Source organism: Strigops habroptila, chromosome 4, assembly GCF_004027225.2.
Source record: "Strigops habroptila isolate Jane chromosome 4, bStrHab1.2.pri, whole genome shotgun sequence".
Classification (NCBI taxonomy): Eukaryota; Metazoa; Chordata; class Aves; order Psittaciformes; family Psittacidae; genus Strigops; species Strigops habroptila.
This window is the reverse complement of record NC_046358.1, coordinates 84,569,326-84,588,550: the sequence shown is the minus strand read 5'-3', so window position 1 is coordinate 84,588,550 and position 19,225 is coordinate 84,569,326. Positions and strand designations below refer to the sequence as shown.

Here is a 19,225-nt window from a genome sequence, read left to right as displayed (position 1 = left end):
CCAAAGAGCAGCACTGGTAGGAAGGCCTCACTTCAGCCAGGAGAGCTCGCTGTAGCCATTAACTGCAGCAAAATCCTCCTCTCACCCCCAAGAACACTGCACCAAAGGCAGCAGCCCACTCCCAGCCCCTTCCACTCCTCGAATGGGCACACTCTGTCTTCACACGTCTATATCTGATACTATTAAATGTTCTCTTCATAATACATTTATTATAAATTCCCTTGAAAAAAGAAGTTCATAATCTGCCATCTGTTTCCAGTTAGGCTGTTCTGATTTCTTCTTTTTTGAAATGGAATATAAAACATTATTTAAAGGTCCCGTAATCTAGATGGTGCGAGGAGAGAAACCAAAATCCAAATACCACCACCACTATCACCCTGCTGAAAAGCAAAGACATGCTGAGAGCCAAGGGCTGGGAAGATGCAATGTGACCAGATCAGGAATAAGGTACAGAAAATGTGATTAAGCTTGGACAAACTTTACCATCACTTCAAGGCATTACACTGAAACTGGATAAATTTACAGCTTAAAGACATTTGACACGTGTTAGTGGGCGAGTCCTTTGGCTTGGGCAATGCTAATGGATCGTAATGGGTTTAGCTTTAGTAGCTACACCTAAACATAAATAATCATCACTGGCAATATGGTAACAGTGCATGTTCAAGATCATGTCACTGACTCCAGTAACATCTCTGGTTTATAGCTGGTCTGGCTCTTATTACGTTTAACGTTTTATACACACACATACATGCAATCACATGTGCAACACATACTTTATCTCCCATCCCTGTTTGGACCCAAAAGCTGCAGCACAGCACTGAGCGAGTCACATCTGGGAAATGCAGATGTTTTGAAGCTATCACAGCCCTGCCAACTCGGATCATTTCACCAACAACATCCTCATAATTGATTTTTCTCTTCAAGCCCCAGCACCTGGAAATTGTGCAGACACAAAGGGTCTGGATCAGAGAGAGATCTTGAAAATCAAATGCAAAACTAAAACAGGGAAAACAACAAAAACCAACCCCAACCAACAAGCCCAGAGCCTCGGGAGCCTCAGGACTGCACAACCTCTTCCCTTGGCAAAGGAAGGACCACATGTGGTGGATGTCGGCCATGTCATTTAATACGGCTCTGGAAGGTGTTCATGTAGTGCGAAGAGGAGAGCGATGTAAAGCCTACACAGAGCAGGACAGAAAATGAGACCTGAGAGGACCCTGGAAGGTGGAAGAATCGCCAAGGACAGCCAAAACTAGTTGTATTTTCATTATACTTAAGCAAATCCTGCAATTTAGGGATCTAACTTGTGCTCTTTGAATGTCACTGCTTAGCGATACGCCCAAAACATGAGGCCAAAGGAGCCGACCTGCTCCCTGGGTCTCCCTGGCTTGGCCACAGGGGTGACAGAGGCACAGAGACAATACCAATGGCACCAAACCAGGCCACCACTGCTGGGACAGCCTGACACATATGGCACCTTCCACCATGAACCTAAAACTTGGCTGGAACTCATCCCTCTAGCACGGCTGCACGCTCTCTCCTCTCCCTGCCACCGAATCCTTTTGCCATACGACAATTATATACTGCTCTGAAACAAACCCAGTGTTCTTGGATGGCCAAACTCACTCCAGCTCTTCCTGGCCCCAAAACCAAGAGCCCCAGTTGACAGTGAAAATTAATATGGACTTTCCTGCTGCATTGTTATAGCCATGGCAGCACTCTGCATCCTGAGGGCCTCCCATGTGAATCTGATTTCAGAGCCGGGCGTGAAATCTCGCTCTCAAAACCACTATCAGTAGCAAAGGTGGGACAACAGCATCCCAGCCTGGGACATCTTAACTCCCAAGACACACTGAACCCTCCTCCACAGCAAATCAGCCCATTTCACGTCGAACAAGCAAAAGCAGAGACACCAAAACTCCCAACCCGACCGTGTCCTATATAACCACATTTTGTTTTCAATGTTAAAAGCCCCAAGAACCCGCAAAGCCGAGGCTGTGGGATCCCTCCAAAGCTCCTCTCCGCGTGCCAGCAGGATGAGTGATGGTAACTCAGCCCAGCTCCAGGGCTCCGGCGCAGGCTGCTGCCAGGCGGCTCCGCCTGTTGGAGTCACTGACGGTCCCCATTCCAATTAATCAAGTTCCCATTCTGATTAACAGCATGATTCATGGCTCTCGTTAGGCGCATTCTGGAACAAACAAGGCTGTATTTCAAGGCTGTTGGCTTAATGGTTAAAATAAATACCTTCCAAATTTCTATTTTCAAGTAGCTGAACCTTTTCCACCTTTACAACTAATTCAGACTTCCTTCAAATTATTTTTCTAAGTAATATAACAATTTGTTTTTCATTAGAGCTTGTCAAAGCCGGACTTGGGTTTATTTTGAGAGAAACCAGCACTCTCCAGAAACTGTTTAGTACAATTTGAATGACGCCCAAAGGGGTTATTGCAGCCACAATCAAAATAGAGTTTACAGCACTGGCTAAGGGTGACACTTTATTTAATGATTGCAAAAAAAAAGGAGAGAGAAAAGAAAGAACTCCCCCAGCCCCCTGAATCAGAAGCTAATTAAATGCACTCCTATGGCTAACAGTAAGTGTTTCTAAGTCACTCTGACTATTGCAGAATGCAAGAACTTAACTTGTTGCTAACTAATACCAGACACCATTATACGAGCAGTGTTATTTACTGATTTGGGGTGGTATGTGTTGTTATTCTCGTGTCTAGCACAGCAGATACTATCAAACTGGATGTGAAATCAAATATAGGAGTGATTAAATAGTTTGGGTTCTGCCTGTTTAAGTTAGATTTTTTTGGAGGGGGTTATAGCTTGGTATTTAATTTAAGGTGGCTTAAATGTAACAGAAAATCTACCCTGTAACTCCTTTGATTTCACATTCCTTTCACTTTGCTGTCGAGAAAAGCCGAGCTGGAGCCGTGCCATGGCTGAGGGTGGAGGCTGGAGGACCCATGGGGGTCCCTGGACACCCTTGCCCCTGGACTGGGATGGGTGCACAGGGCTGGCCCGAGTGACGCAGAGGCTGCAGAACTGAGGGTTAATCTTCATCATCCCCAGTCCAATGCCTCAAGGTTCCCAAACAACTTTTTATAACACAATCCCTGCATCCTCCACCTCGGACCCGAGTCCAAAGCAGATTTTTAAACAATTTGAGCTGCAAAACTATTTTCCATCGGACCATTCCTAGCAGCAAACTCATGTTCTGCTGCTAATTTCCCTGGGACATTCTCTGTTTGGTGTTTCTTACTAAACCACAACAAAATCAACACAATTTGGATGTTTGCAAAGGCTGAATTTCCTCTTTGTTTTCGCTGGGATCAGGCCATGCTGTTGCCCAGCCCAAGCAGCAAACACCCACCCGCTGCAGCCTCACAGGGATGCTGCGGCCACTGATGCTGGTCCAGGGGGACCACAGTCCCCAGCACCCAGCCTCAAGGGGGATCTGCAGCTGAAATCAAAGGCTGGTCTGGGGATATCACCTGGAGAAGTATCATCTGCAGCCTCTTTATGGTCTAAACTCCTGGGTACTCAAGCTGTCAATCTCTATGGGAGAACTGCAGAATGGATGCCTGGATACTAATGTCTAGTATCTAAAGGGGCTGACAAAGAAAGCTGGAGATGGGCCTATAGGGACTTTTGACAAGGGGAATGGCTTTAACCTGCCAGAGGGGAGATTGAGATGAGCTCTTAGGCAGAAGTTCTTCCCTGTGAGGGTGCTGAGGCGCTGGCACAGGGTGCCCAGAGAAGCTGTGGCTGCCCCATCCCTGGCAGTGTTCAAGGCCAGGTTGGACACAGGGGCTTGGAGCAACCTGCTCTAGTGGAAGGTGTCCCTGCCCGTGGGCTTTAAGGTCCCTTCAACCCAAACCAGTCTGGGGTTCTATGATTTTCTGTCTGCTTTTACAGCAGCAGCTTTATTCTCATGCATAACGCGTTCATAAGGTGCCAACACACCTCTGCATCAATACAGAAAACCAACTACTTGAGCAATGCAAACCTCCTAGAGGTGCAGAATTAAAGCACAGATGAAGGGCCTGATTCTTCTGCCACAAACCCAGGCCTTCTGTAACCCTGATAATCCTCCTGGAGACACATCTGATTTACACCAGCAGAAGAAAAAGAACAAAACCCAGCTCGTATCTGACAAGTGAAAACAAACACTGGATTCAGATGCTTTCTGCAGGGAAGGGGGGAGCTGTTTAATTTTTGTTCCTTCTCTCTGGGCTGCTGCTGTGACCTCTGCTACCTCCTCAGTCAGCAACACAATATGTTGCAGCTGTGGCACTGCAACAGCATGATTTAATTTGCTTGTGTGTGGATGGAAGGGGCAGTTCATCCCTCCAACATCTTGCGGCAGAGACAGCCGCGGTGGGGGCTTGGTCCAAAGAGAGGAGGCGGGGAAAATCCCTGCTTTGCCTCCATGCACAGCCTGGGAGAGAGGAGATGGGAAAAGGATCAACTAGAGGAAAATGTCCATTTCCATCAACATTTTAAGGAGGTTGGGGGTTGTCCAAGCCAAGGCGAAAAAGGGCTGAAAATATCGACTTATTCAACAACTTTTTTGCTTATAAAGAATTAAAAGAAGAGGCAAATGACTTTGCTGCCCATTCTCCCGCATGTTCCCGAGATCACTGGGGCTGTGTGTCTCCAGTGTGGTGCCCAACTGAGCAAAGCTGGTGCTCGGAGCTTGTTTTCCAAGGGGACAGAAGTGGTGGCTCCGGGTCCTCCCTCCTGGCCCTGCACCAGCTTGTGAAGCCACCACATTCCCGCACAGCTCCTTGGCTGGACCCTGAGAGCTGTCTCGGGAGGTTCCTTTGTCAGCACTTGGAGTTTGAGGGGATTTTGGCTTGTGGAGGTTTCATCTTTGCCTTCCTCAAAGCTGGAATTCAGCTTTGCTCTTGGCGTTGCATCCCTCCGCTTTATATACGGCTCCTGCTGAACTACATCTTGGGATAGCCCAAATTTCAGCCCATTGCCAAACCTCCATGGGAGGAGGAACTGGCAACCCCGAGGCTTCACCGCTCTGGCTCCTTCAGGGAACTTCTGTCCTGATGGATCATGCTGGGGCTGAGCTCATCCTGGCACGAATGGCCCCCACCGGGAGCTTCCCAGCCTTGGGGCTGTGCAGAGGATGCTCCATGCAGGAGAATGTGCCAGGAGTTTTCAGGAGCCATGGAAAGGGAAGGAGTCAGGCTGCCCAAGTTTGTTCAAATCCAAAGGGATTCGAAGGCCTAAAACACTCCCCACATCCTCAAAACTCCAAACTGTGCCTAGAGGATTATGACCCAGAAGAACACCATGGAAGAAAAGGAATGACCCTGTCTTTCCAACAGTGCTTGCCTTATAGAATCACAGAATGGGTTGGGTTGGGAGAGACCTTAAAGCTCATCCAGCTCCAACCCCCTGCCACGGGCAGGGACACCTTCCACTAGAGCAGGTTGCTCCAAGCCCCTGTGTCCAACCTGGCCTTGAACACTGCCAGGGATGGGGCAGCCACAGCTTCTCTGGGCACCCTGTGCCAGCGCCTCAGCACCCTCACAGGGAAGAGCTTCTGCCTTAGATCTAACCTGAATTTCCCCTGTTTCAGTTTGAACCCATCACCCCTTGTCCTATCACTACAGTCCCTGACGAAGAGTCCCTCTCCAGCATCCTTGTAGCCCCCTTCAGACACTGGAAGCTGCTCTGAGGTCTCCACACAACTTTATCTTCTCCAGGCTGAACAGCTCCAATTTTCTCAGCTTGTCTTTGTATACTTTCCATTTACTATTTAATTATTTATGGATTTTACCTTTGTGATACTGAAGCTCCTTCTCATCTGGCAGAGCCGAAAGGACCCTATGGCTGTAAGAAGCTTCATCCCCCTCCCACTGGGTGCTCCTTGCCATGCCCTCTAACCCAGCTCTACCTGCCAGCTCATAGGGGCAAGGTGGCTTTTTCCTGGCTTTTTGGCTTTCCTCTCGCTTCCCCTCATCAACTCGTTTGCCAAGCTGTGTAATTTTACTGCCTGGCTTAAGGAGCCAAGAACTACGTGTGCTGCTGTAAGCTGTGCCTTAGACGACGTGAAAAACATGCAGCTTCAGGGCTTTAGGAGCCAGTTCCAGCCAAACACCCACCGAGCAGCGAGGCCACAGCTCACACTCTCTCCGGTTTCACTCATGGATGCTGGAACTCAGCTCTCTTCAGTGGTTGAGCAGGGATGGACCCACGGACACAGGGATGTAATGTCTCGTAGGGGGTGTGGTGGGAAAGGGTCCTACACCACTGACCTGAGGGTAAGGGAAAGGACTTGCACTTTCATCCTCCCTTCCCCTTAAAACCACAAGCTCCTTAGGGCATGGGCAGGCTCTGGCTTGATGGTTCTACAGAACCAAGAATAACACGGTCCAGACCTCACCTGTGGTCTGCAAGACCCTCCAAGACCTCTTCTTCCCCCTCCAGATATAACAACCACATTTTGGACTCAATTCCCTCCTGAACATTGGGGTGCTTCAGATCTACATGCACAGTTTTGAGGCTCAGACCCCAACACCACCACAAAATCAGCCAACTGGCACCATCAGACTCAGAAGAATCATTCATCAATGTGACTTGTAAAACACTGGCCACTGTGACCACCTACAGCTGGATTTCTATCCCATTAAGTGAACATCACATTCAACAGCCACTATCAAGAGACATTCAGTGAAAACAACCCCATCCTTAAAACTAGAGAAGGTGTCCAAAACCCCAACCCCAGCACTGGAAGTTTAAGCCTAAGGAGGGGATGCAAATGTCCAGCTCCAGCCATAGGCATCCTGTCAAACACAGTTGTGCCTCTACATAATACTACAAAGTGCGCCTGTACTCTCAGGAAGGATGACAGTAAGTGGCAGCAAAAAGCTTCAGCAAACTCTCAAAACCTCTAAGGACTCTCAGTTATACATGAACAAAGGGCAAACTCCACCTCAGGCTTATTGGGAGATTTCTGTGGCTCTGAGTGGCCATTTCTCACCAGCCTGGTTTTACGGGGCTGGAGCACAGAGCGGAGCAGGGAAGGAGCCGAGTTACAAGTCTCTCCTCCAGCTCTATTCCTGGCAGAGAATTCCTTTGCAGCAGTGTTGCTCAGCACGTCAAGTCTGGCACCTGCTTACAATAAATCCCTAATGATGCTGAAAAGTTAAACGTCCATTTAGGTTAATTTCTGGGTTAGATTTGGATTTCGACATACTGTAAATGCTAGAAAGAATGTTTCTGTGAAACAATGCTGTGTATTTGCCTTGGAGATCCTCTATAATCGGCTGTCCTTCATCTAAGATTTCTTTCTAAATGCCTGCCCTTCATCTCAGATTTCTTTCTAAGTGCCAAAGGATGCTCTCAGCACAGACAGTCTAAAGGGGAGGCTTTGCCACCATCATCTGCTAATGCTTTCATGCCAGCTGAGATCTTTTGAGCAGGCGCCCTTGCAGGTGGGATGGGTCGATGCACTACTTTGGGACTTAGAAACCCAAAGTAGTGCAAGAAAGATGCCTTATGGTGTGATGTCAACCTGTGCAGATGGGAGTTTGGGAGGCTTTGCTTTTGGGACACGTGTGATGGGGCTGATCGAGCCTGGCTGTAAAATCTTGGATGACATTTTCTCTCCACTCACCTTTGATCCTGGTAAACATGTTCTGGGCGCTGCAATGTGATTGAGAATCTCTCTGTGTGCAGATGTCCTGCAAAAACTACACCCACAGCTGTAAATCACAAAGCCCTCCCCAATCTGGTGGTTAGTGACAATAAATAATGATTTTGCTAATGGGAACTGGCCAGTGTTCAACCCACTCCTTGATTATGTGTGTTGCTTTTTTTATAAGCAAAGCCTATTTGTATTGAGAGACTTGCAATAAGTAAAACTCTTTGATTTATTCAAGATCAAAATTGGGGCTGTTCAGCCTGGAGAAGAGAAAGCTGTGTGGAGACCTCAGAGCAGCCTTCCAGTATCTGAAGGGGGCTACAAGGATGCTGGAGAGGGACTCGTCATCAGGGACTGGAGTGATAGGACAAGGGGTGATGGGTTCAAACTGAAACAGGGGAGATTTAATTAGGTATAAAGAAGTTCTTCCCTGTGAGGGTGCTGAGGCGCTGGCACAGGGTGCCCAGAGAAGCTGTGGCTGCCCCATCCCTGGCAGTGTTCAAGGCCAGGTTGGACACGGGGGCTTGGAGCAACCTGCTCTAGTGGAAGGTGTCCCTGCCCGTGGCAGGGGGTTGGAACTGGATGATCTTAGGGTCCCTTCCAACCCAAACCATTCTATGATAAAAAGCAGCCAAAGGGGAAGATTTCTGGAAGCTCCAGCTATAGGGGCTCATATCAGAGCAAGCAGACCCCAAACTGAGATCACAGCAGCATCAATGCACATGAAACACCAAACCCATGGGGTATCCCAGCTCCATGGGTTCCCTGCTTTGGGTCTGGTGAGGACATGGGTGGGTGAGAACAGAAGGTGATGGTGCAGGGATGTACCTACACAGTACATGTTTCAGTCATCGTATCCCGAATCTCCTGTGCAGGAGGTGGCCCAGGATGGTCTGGCACACTGGGACCAGCACATTCTCCCTATGGCACAACCAGCACAACCCAGTGGAAAACAGACATCCATCCTCCCTCTCCAGCAGGCTGCCAAGCCCCTCCTCTCTGACGTTTCCAAGCTCACTAAGCCTTTTTCCTTACAGCCATGAACTAGGCAAGAAGAATAAGTTCACACTTGAAAAAAACCCCACTTTTTCCTTTAAAGCACCACTTTTTTGGGTTCCTGACAAAGCAATATTCTCCACGCCAGTTGGAATCTGGAAAAACACACTTACTCAACCTAGCCACCATGACTCCAATAACAATTATAAAATGTCCAATAAAACTTGCATGTAATGTCAATTCAAATCTTGAAAAGCAGAATTAAGTGGTATATCAACATTAAACTTTATTGCTTCCTTTGCAGAGCAGGAGTATTGTCAATAAAAGTCATTCTGAATGAAGAAAAGGGCAGTAAATATTAAATAAACAGGTTTTTGTTGAAATGCTATAAATGCACCAGAGCTGCATTTTACACTGGGACCCTTTTCTCCTTTGCAGACTCCCCTCATGATAGAAATAAGTCAGTAATTGCAAACTATCAATAAAGCACCAGTTAAAGGGTGGTTAGATGCATGCATTTACAATATGTCATTATGAGCCTTTATTGGATGTAGTTGGGCTTTCTCAGATCCCACTGGCTCCGTCTGAAGTCCCCCAGCACACAAACACTCCTGCTGCTCATTAGAGACCCTCAGAGGAGCCGTGTGGGTGCTGGAGGTGAGGATGTCTTCACTATGAGGGTGCTGAGGCGCTGGCACAGGGTGCCCAGAGAAGCTGTGGCTGCCCCATCCCTGGCAGTGTTCAAGGCCAGGTTGGACACAGGGGCTTGGAGCAACCTGCTCTAGTGGAAGGTGTCCCTGCCCGTGGCAGGGGCTTGGAACTGGAGGAGCTTTAAGGGCTCTTCCAACACAAACCATTCCCTGATTCTGTGATATTCTGTCCGGCCTTGACACACAGCAGCCCTGCCAAAGCCTGGAATTTGGCAATGTGGTTTTGTTTTCTGATAGGCCACTCGCCGTGTTCTGCTCCTTTCTGGGTCCACTCACCCTAGAAAGAGTCACTGCCACCCTCCCTACACCTCCTTACACACAAAACTATTTCTACTCACAATTCCTGCTTGCTAATCCGATCCCCACCACATCTCAACATCTACCTGCTTCTGCAACAAGCAGATGACAGAGATGGGATGTTTTGCTTTGTCAATGGGACAGAAAAACAGGGTTTTTAGGGTTGGGCTGAAGAAAACCCTCCAGTGACACTCAAAACCTCAGTGATGCCTGTCACAAACACAACTGGCACCACATGGCTCAACGTCCTGAGACCTCTTTGCGCCAGACCTCTTCTGCTCCACTGCCAGGACCTCCAGTTGCCTGAGAAGATCCATCCCAACAAACCAAACCCAATGCCAAAAGGTGATCAGAGGTACAAGCTGTATGTTCAGTGGTACCTGCACAGAACAGGACATGTTTCGGAAGCAGAAGGAGTAGGCATCTCTGCAAGGTATACACACAAGAGCTTCTGTCCTCTAACTTGCACAGATTTATTTATTTCATATACAAAAACCACCCAAAAACACAAAAGCAATTGGAATACGAATGCCATTAATTTTTGGAGGAATTATTTTCACTACGACCCCTGGCTCAGTAAATCTGGTGGTTGTAAAAAACAGCTCAAACATCTTCAGAGATAAAGAACGGCCCTGGAATGTTAAATATATATATATAAAAAAATCCCTTCAAAGGATGAACGATATCTATAAAAATAAAAATTAGCTTTTGGAGAGATTACCAGTATTCATCCCAGCCGTCCTGGGCTGACATTTCTCTGCCATCCATATGAGTAGAAACTAAACCAGCAGCTGAACCTCCAGCAACACACTAAGAGCAGCCGCACCAGCGCGAACCACCCGAGAGCCAACAGCTCAGAGCTGTGAATCATCCTGATTCACTTCAGCCTGAACCCTTGACCTGCCAATTGAGTCAGTTCCTCTGGATGCTGCGCCAGGAACCCCACATGTGCCCACATCCTCACGTGAGGACAGTGTCTGTACCTCGGCCACCCAGGTCCCAGCCCACCCCACAGCCAAGCAGGAAGCGCAGGCAGCAGGAGAGATGTTACACGCTTCCAACACCCTCTGCTCTGTCCTGGGTGAAGATGTGACCCTTTGGAAGCCAACCCACAAGCATCTCACCTGGAAAAGGATCTGCAGGAGGCCATGCACGATGCACATCCGCCGCCCCAGGAACAGGAAGAATGGCACCACCAGCTCGATGAAGTGATTGACCAGGGTCTCGAAGCGATGAAACCACCACGGCGAGCGATGCATGAAGTACGCGATGGGGTTGGGCACTGGCTGCGTCTGAAAGATGGAAGGGAAATGAATCAATCCCCCTCCAAGGCTCATTATTGAGGGAGCTACAGAGCTCTTGGCCTTTTTCCTTATTTCTTTCCCCACGTTTACTCACAGGAGACTCATCCTTTGCCTCTGGGCACTCATTTCTCTTTAGATAAAATTACTCAATTCATTTTTTTTGATGCAAACCCAAGGAACTTTTAAACCAAAAGATCTTTTAAAAACCAAGGGTTCCAATTCTCTCTTTTTTCACAACTGAACCCCACTTATATTAAATTAAACCACTATTTAATAGTGAAACGTTACACGTAGCTCGACCCCAACGGATGTTCAGTTGCTCTGCATGAGTGCTGCAGAGCATCAGAGCAGTTAAGCAGATACAGAAACTGAGCAAAAGATTTTCTCAGGGTCACACAGTAGGTCAGAGAGAGGCAGGAATGGAAACCAGATTTCCAAACCTAGGAGATATCCTTTCAAAATGTTTGAATTTGAAATAAATGTAGTGGTGGAGTTGCTTTCCAAACTTGTAACTGGGGAGAGGGAAGCGTAATTCCTCTAAACATGCTATACTGGTTAACGTATTTACATACTGGCCTTGTGACAATATTATTCTTCTATCAACCTGACATTTTTTGACACTGGGAGATCTTCCCTCCAGGATAATAAAGCTGCAAACTTCACAAAGGAAATAAATCCAAACCCTGACATGTCAATAACTACCCCCCCCAAAGAAATGCTGCCACTTCAGCATAAAGAAAGAAGTTAATTTACATTTATCTTTGCATATCTGAGAAGCTCAAATCCATTAGAATTGATTTAAAGCTGTGACAAGAGAAAAAAAAAAAGAGGATGGAGACACAACTTTTAATTGAAGGAGACACAACACATCTTTAAATTATTTGTAGTTAAATCAAAAATACAAACAAAACAGGGGAAATACTGTACTATGCATGGCAACGGAGCGTGCTTCCACTGCCAAATCCCACAACTATTGTAATTCCTTATTAGCAAAGCTGGGATTAATAAAGTTGTTGCTTTATATGGGTTTGAGGCTGCTGTAACCCCTTAGGACAGGAGACCGCATCCTTCCTTCCTCGGACAGCAGCGCCGGATGGAGCGGTGTCGGGGTCACGGAGCTCTGCCAAGTCCACTCCTGCAAGGGGGTGGGAGGTCAGGGCAGACCCCCGGGTGCCACCGAGGGTCCTTCCCCTCCACATGGGACCTGTTTTGAGTTAATGTGCTTGTTGGACTGCCCTGAGCATTCCCAGAACATCAGGGAGGCTCGCAAGGAGATTTTTTTTTTTACCTTGATCCCAAATTGCTGAGAAACGCTTTTATCCTTCCAAAAAGGCAGGTTGCTTCCTTGGCTTCTGCTGTTCTCATTTTTAAGGAAAACTGACCTAGATGAGGGATCAGGCCTACAGGTTGTAACATTTAGCCTGAGATGAGCTGGTTTCCAGCATGTAACTGCCTGATCCTAACACACTGGAGCTGCAGGAAGGTGACATTCCTGCTTCTCCTCCTGCCGCTTTCCCCAGTGGCACCTGGGGACCATGAAGAACAGGCTGTGTTACACATTTAATCACATACCTACTTATACATGTCATTAAATCTCATACTGTGATGGCACTGAGCAGTTAGTCATTTGATTTTGGCTTTGCAGGGCTGGGCTGACAACGTTTAATATTCCAGCAAAGACCATCCTTAGTTACTGAACGTGCCATTTGGTTCCCAAATCCCCTTCCCCTCCATCACATGCTCATGCTGACGCCCTCGTCTATCAAAGCCAATTGAAGCCGTCGAATCCTGCTTGTTGATTTGGGCTGGGACTCAAAATATCGTCCCCCCAGTCTGCTGTGCTTAAGGGCAGAGAGCCTCTAGCCCTAAGAAGGGTTTGGGCTGGGAATGAACGTTAAAGCTCATCCAGTTCCAACCCCCTGCCACGGGCAGGGACACCTTCCACTAGAGCAGGTTGCTCCAAGCCCCTGTGTCCAACCTGGCCTTGAACACTGCCAGGGATGGGGCAGCCACAGCTTCTCTGGGTTGTTCCCACATGCAGAAGGAAGTTCTTGGATTGGGCTCACGTAACAGCCACGTTTGGGCCAGTGTGCGAACATGCTTTTAGCAGCAGCCTAATTCTTGTCCTGAAGTAGAAACGGGGAAAAGAGAGAAGGAAAGCACAGAAACCTGGTGTGGGTTAATAATTCACTCCCAGGTGCTGTAGCATCGCCATCCTTCACCCTATCAGCACCGACACTATCATAGTGTCAGGGGGCAATGCTGTTTGACAGGCAAGATAAGTCAAATGACAAGCACGACTGCAGTCTAAACCAGCAGCAGATACACCACAAATAACACACAGATCCTCAGCATTTGTTTCAACAGAGGGAGAGAAACACTTTGATAAGAGCAGTGCTGGGACCCTTCCTCCCCACCACTGCTCCAGCGTGTAAACCCTGAGTGTGTAAAACAAAACGCAGTGATAGAGAAGGGATTCACATGTATCAGAAATTCATTAGAAGGCTGCTGGGGGAGGAGAGCACTCTGTGTGTGTGTGTTCCTCCCAATGCCTTCCAGATGCTGTGAGCACGGGTGCAGCGCGGCACCCGTTTCCCGGGAAGAAAGCCGTGTTTACTAAGGAAGGGGTGTTGAGACAAGAGCAAAGACCCAGAGCGATGTGTGAATCACCACCCTGCTGCACACAGGCACCTGTGATGCTGGAAAGCTTTCTGGTGTCTTTTTGCACCCGAGCTGACCACTGCCCAGGGGTGCTGGGGCATCCAACACCCCTGTGTCCAACCTGGCCTTGAACACTGCCAGGGATGGGGCAGCCACAGCTTCTCTGGGCACCCTGTGCCAGCGCCTCAGCACCCTCACAGGGAAGAGCTTCTGCCTAAGAGCTCACCTCAATCTCCTCTCTGTCAGTCTGAAGCCATTCCCCCTTGTCCTGTCCCTACATATGTCCTTGTAAAATGTCCCTCTCCAGATTTCTTATCCTATGGAAACATCGCAGCGGTGTGGAGGTGACAGTGCCAGAGCCCAGAAGGAGAGAAAGGCATTCCAGGATCACTTCACCTACTGGTTTTGCTGGGGATTTTGAGCTTTACACTTTGCTTTGTGGTTGCTTTGCAAGCAGAAGCATCCAAGAAAGCAGCCAGGAGTTTCCCTCCATTGAGAACTGTGAATTCCTGACACACAGACACAGAAACACGCAGCTCCAAGTCAGATGCAGGTAAAGAACCAAGCCCGAGGCAGAAAGGAACAGAGCAGAGCCCTTGTCTCCAACAAGCCCCATTTCTGGCTACTTCTGTGAAACATAAAATGTTTTTAAATAAAAAAGCGATTAGCAAAGCCCAGCTTTATGTGTCAGCACAAGGTGCAACATCATAAACCTTCTGCCTCCCTCACACCTCCCGCAGCCGGAGAAACACTGCGCTGCAAATGGGGTTGGAACTCAGATGGGGGAAAATTAATTCCATAATTCACAGGGCAGATTTGTAACGTGTGACTGCGGGGAGACACTCGGGGGGGCCGCATGAATTGGGGGTCACCAGCTAAGGCATGTTCTCTGGCTTGTATCGACCAGGTTTTTATGAGGGCTGGGAACAGAGTCTAAAAATATGCACAATAAACTGGGTTTTTTCTCCCTAAGGGGTCTATGGCTTAATTATGTTCTTAGTGAGAACCATTAAAGTGCTAAGTACCTGAAGACTCCTAATTTACTAAACTATACGCTACTAAAACCCAACAGAAGGCTATTATACACCAGAGTAAATGCTCTTCTCTGGGACTGTAAATGCACATGGTCTCCTCTCAGCCTCCTTATTGGTGTGGCATTACATAAACTCCGACAGAGTATTTAATCCCACTGTTAGATATCCCAGCCTAGCCTAAGGAAAGCTCCAGGCTCTCCTATAGCTGTGTGTGAAAACAAGTCCCACATTGTCCTTGAACAACCCACTGCTCAGGCAGGGCTGGGGATCTTATTCCTACAGCGTGAGCAGCACAGCTCTCACGCACGTAAGCGTGACGTTGGATAGGGAAGACCCTCTCAACATCACAAATGAGGAGGAGCCCAGAGATACATCAAATAAGTATTATTCTTTCCAATGTATTATTCTTTCCAATGATGGTTTTTTACCTTCCTTCACTCCACAACAAACCACGTCAGAGCTTTGGGAGCCTCTGTAGTATCTGCTCACTTGTCCAAGCACCTCAACAGCTCAAACTCACAAGGCGCCTTTCAAAAACCAGTAACAAATTCTAAATGAATCAGCTTCAAAAAGGTGAACAAAAAATCCGTTATTCTACCTGTTTGTACAAGGTAAACTCAGATTATCTATTGATTCAGATAACCCAAAGTATACTTGGCATTAGTATTAAAACAACACTAAGGACAGCCTTTCAAAACATCCCCCTGGCTGCCTGTCACAGAAATCCTGGTGAATAACAAAGCGAGCCCTAATATTCCTATACATTCTAGATGCTATCATTTCTTCTGCCATCGAAAGGCACCTATTTAACCAAAACACTCACATCTGAGTGCACCTAATGGCAGAAAAATCTTGAAAAACAGAAGGAAATAGAACAAAAGCAAATATGAATAAATGATGAGAAGAAGCAGTTATTTGGTCAAAAGAAATAGGATTAACTTGGCACAACGAACACTTCAGTAACAGCCTGAGGGCACTGGAGGCTCCAGCAGTGAAAAGGGAGTGAAGCCTTTGGCGCAAGGAGAAAGGTGTGAAGAACGTCCTTGCTCACTGCAGGGCGTTGGACTAGATGACCTTTGACGGTCTCTTCCAACCCAAACTATCCTATGACTCCAAGACAACCCTGGAAAACTAGGCTGTGAGGTACTGCTGAAGGTTTTCCTGAGTGTTTGAGGAAGGTAGAGATGAACTGTAAAGCACAAGTTCCCCAGCTTCCCAAGGCACTGAGACATGAACTCATCAAAGAAAAGCTCTCGGTTCTCTTATACTTTGGACCAAAAAATAAAAAGGATTCTCCATCACAGAGCATAATTTGATCAACATGATCCAACAGACTGTTTCCCTGCCAGCCTATTCTGCTTCAGATCTTGACCCTTCCTCCTTGCGCATCTGCAGATCAAAGCTCCACGTTCCCAAGCCCGAGCAGACACGGCTTCTCAGCCCCGTGCAGGAGAGCAGGAGGCAGAGAGGAGATAAACTGGGTCACTCACAGCTGCTGGGAAGTGTGAGAAGACGCGTGTCTTGACTGGAGTCAGATCATCTCCTGCACTACAGTAACCAGCAACTGCAAAACACCCTTCCTCATAACAGGGGGAGATGATGGAGAGCTGCTGCTTCCTCGTGGTGAGGCTTTGTGGAAGGAGCTCTAGATGTGCAGCAGCCTTGATTGATGAACACCACAGTGATTTTGCATGAAGATACACATGTAGGCAAGGGTTTTGAAAGGAAATTGAGCAGCAAACTGCTCAGCCTCTTGTGTAAGCCCCAGCGGTACCCTCTGCTGTGTATATTTTATACACACGTTCATGTGCAAGGCTCCACGTGCGTACTCACATACTTCATGCACAACAGCTAACCAGTTAAAAATAGGCCCTTTGAAGCTTTCCAGTTATTAATATGATTCCAATCAAAATAAATCCCTAAGAAATAAATGAAAAAGTTGTATTTGCTTTACAACGCACAGATCTAATGTCTGAGTGGGTCACAAGGGCTCGGCTCTTCAGTAACGCAACCTCAAAATAACTAAGTCTTGATAGATGTATTAAAAAGAAAAGTTACCTCTATGTCCTTGCTGGGCAGAGCTTCCCTTGTCCAGTCAATAGTAATATTCAGTTCATAGAAAAACATACTGGAATCTGCCTGCTTTAAGACAGCAACCCAAGCCAAGGAGATGTGTGTTTGACTCGGTGCCAGCACGACCATAAAATGTTGGCAATTTAGTAGAGACGTAGTGCCGCGCCACTCTCCCAAAGGACCTAAATAAACTTCAGATGGAGAACATATATTTTTACTTTTTATATATATAAATCTGCTGTTTCATTTTTAACTCCTTTGCCCAGCCATTCCCTCTGTCTAAGGGCTTTCAAAGCTGAAACAGGTCCCTCCTGCTGCCGGCTGAGCGAAGCCTCAGCAATGAAACGTTAAAAGCATGAAAAATCAGAGAAATGATTCACGTCTGGGCCTTGGGTTTCTTTGGGGAGCGTTGGCTGCACATGCCGGAGGGGAAAGGGGCTTGGGAGAAAACTCTGCTGTGCAATTTCATGCCTCGGCATTGTAAAACATCCCGAGGAATTCTTTTTTCTTCCCTGTTCACAAAGTTGCACTTGCAAAGTCACCAGCGGAGGTGAAACCTTCCTGCCACATCCCTGACATCCAGCTACAAAGCCAAGCTCTGCTCATGATGACTCAGCCCCTGATTTAACACCAGAGAGGATGGTCTTGACCAGGGGTAAACTGAAATGACGGATTTGGGAATTCCAACATGTTGGGTGGGGGCAGAGGGATCTATAGCTGCACTGTTTGCTTTTCCAAGCTGCACCCTACCTCCTGGTCAGAGCCATCCTTCTCCAATAACAAAGACCACATTCCCACAGCCCACAGCATACCTGTTTATTGACACTACTCCTCCGTAGCGTGCCTCCGAGCTGCTGGCTGTACATAGAGTTAATTGTGGATGTGTTACAGATTCACCTATTTATTCTGTACATTCTTGGAGGGGTCCAGAGCTAAAATTACACAAGGAACCACTGAGCTGTTCAGGCTATTTATTTGTTCAAAATCCCTTTAAAATAATTACCAGGGCCTGGAACAGACATCTTGGCTCTGATGGGGCCAGAAGAAGCTGGTGAAACCAACTGTGGGTCATTACTTCTCCTTGAGGAGAAGGCTTGTTTGTTAAGAGCACCAGAGATGGGTCATGTTTGGTTTAGGGAGTGGACCAGGTTGGAAGGTACGTCTGGAAGAAACAGGAGTTAAGGGTAATACCTGCTTACCAGGAAGGTCCCAGTTCAAATGCAGCGGCGGAGCTGCAGCAATCCTTAGATTATAGAATGGTTTGGGTTGGAAGGGACCTTAAAGCTCATCCAACTCCAACCCCCTGCCATGGGCAGGGACACCTTCCACTAGAGCAGGTTGCTCCAAGCCCCTGTGTCCAACCTGGCCTTGAACACTGCCAGGGATGGGGCAGCCACAGCTTCTCTGGGCACCCTGTGCCAGCGCCTCAGCACCCTCACAGGGAAGAGCTTCTTCCTTATATCCTTCGGGTTTAACATCCAATTGCCATCAGATGGTGCTTTCTTGGTGCACCTCATAGTCTGAGATTCCCCGACACAGAACTGTGTTCCCTGTCCTGGGGCTCTCGGATGGAGCTCACCTTTCCCAACGGATCACGAGGCAGGTCTCTCACCAATATTTTAAATTGCCATTTAAGAGCATATTGCAAATGTGATCCTTTAATTGGTCACTCTTATGGCTCTCTATTAGAGAAGACAAGTTTTTCCACACAAGGTAAATCCCTGCGAAAGCACTGAAAATGTTTAAAAACAACCCAGTCCTGATATATTTATTATATATTTCTCTCTATATAAATAATTTCATGAAAAGGAACGTACTGAGTGGAAACTCCATTTAAAATGTGATCCCAGATGGTGGCAAAGCTCTAAAATTGCAAGGCAACATGTAAAGAAAGATTAACGACCTCAAACAGGCACAAATTTATGAGGTGAAAGCCCCTGTAATCCTAGAGAAAAATGATACCAAACCTTAGACTAGACAGCTAGAAAATACCTCTGCTTAGTTCATGTGGCCTCTGCCATTTTACATTTTCTTTTAATACACATTACGTTGGGGTTCATTTAGTCCTTTTCTCCTGCAGGCCAGAAGTATCGCTTTGGTACATGAGCATGACGATGGATTTGCTAGCTTGCACCTCGTACCCCCTTACCAGGTAAAGCAGGTAACATCTATGCTGCCACATGCTGGGAATAAGCAACTGAAAGGAGATAAAAGAGCCAGGACACCACGTCAAGCACTTTCATCATTGCAAGACCCAAAGCTCCACCATCAAGTGGACTGAGATGACAGTTTCCAACACTAAAGCTCATTCAGTTCCTCATTCTGCCCAGGAACAAAACGTTTTGAAGGAAAAGATGTCACCATTCCACCCCAAAGAGCACGGGTCACCCCAGCAACCAGCACCTTCTATGCTGGTGACTCTAGATAGGACCAGATGGGACCTCTGGGTCCAACAGCTCATTTTACAGAGATCTTTGGCAC

The 19,225-nt window shown here is 47.3% G+C and overlaps 1 protein-coding gene across 4 annotated transcripts in view; it reads right to left on the bottom strand.

Annotated features, from left to right (window-relative positions):
• LMF1 (lipase maturation factor 1) overlaps nt 1-19,225 on the bottom strand; it is a 186,030-nt gene that overhangs the window by 50,245 nt on the left and 116,560 nt on the right. For 3 of the 4 annotated variants that reach the window (XM_030483164.1, XM_030483163.1, XM_030483160.1), the window contains one exon: nt 10,797-10,964. The exons of the other annotated variant lie outside the window; for it this stretch is intronic. In XM_030483164.1, the coding sequence (XP_030339024.1) occupies nt 10,797-10,964 (168 nt within the window). The remainder of the gene's footprint in view (nt 1-10,796; nt 10,965-19,225) is intronic. 4 annotated transcript variants of the gene reach the window in all.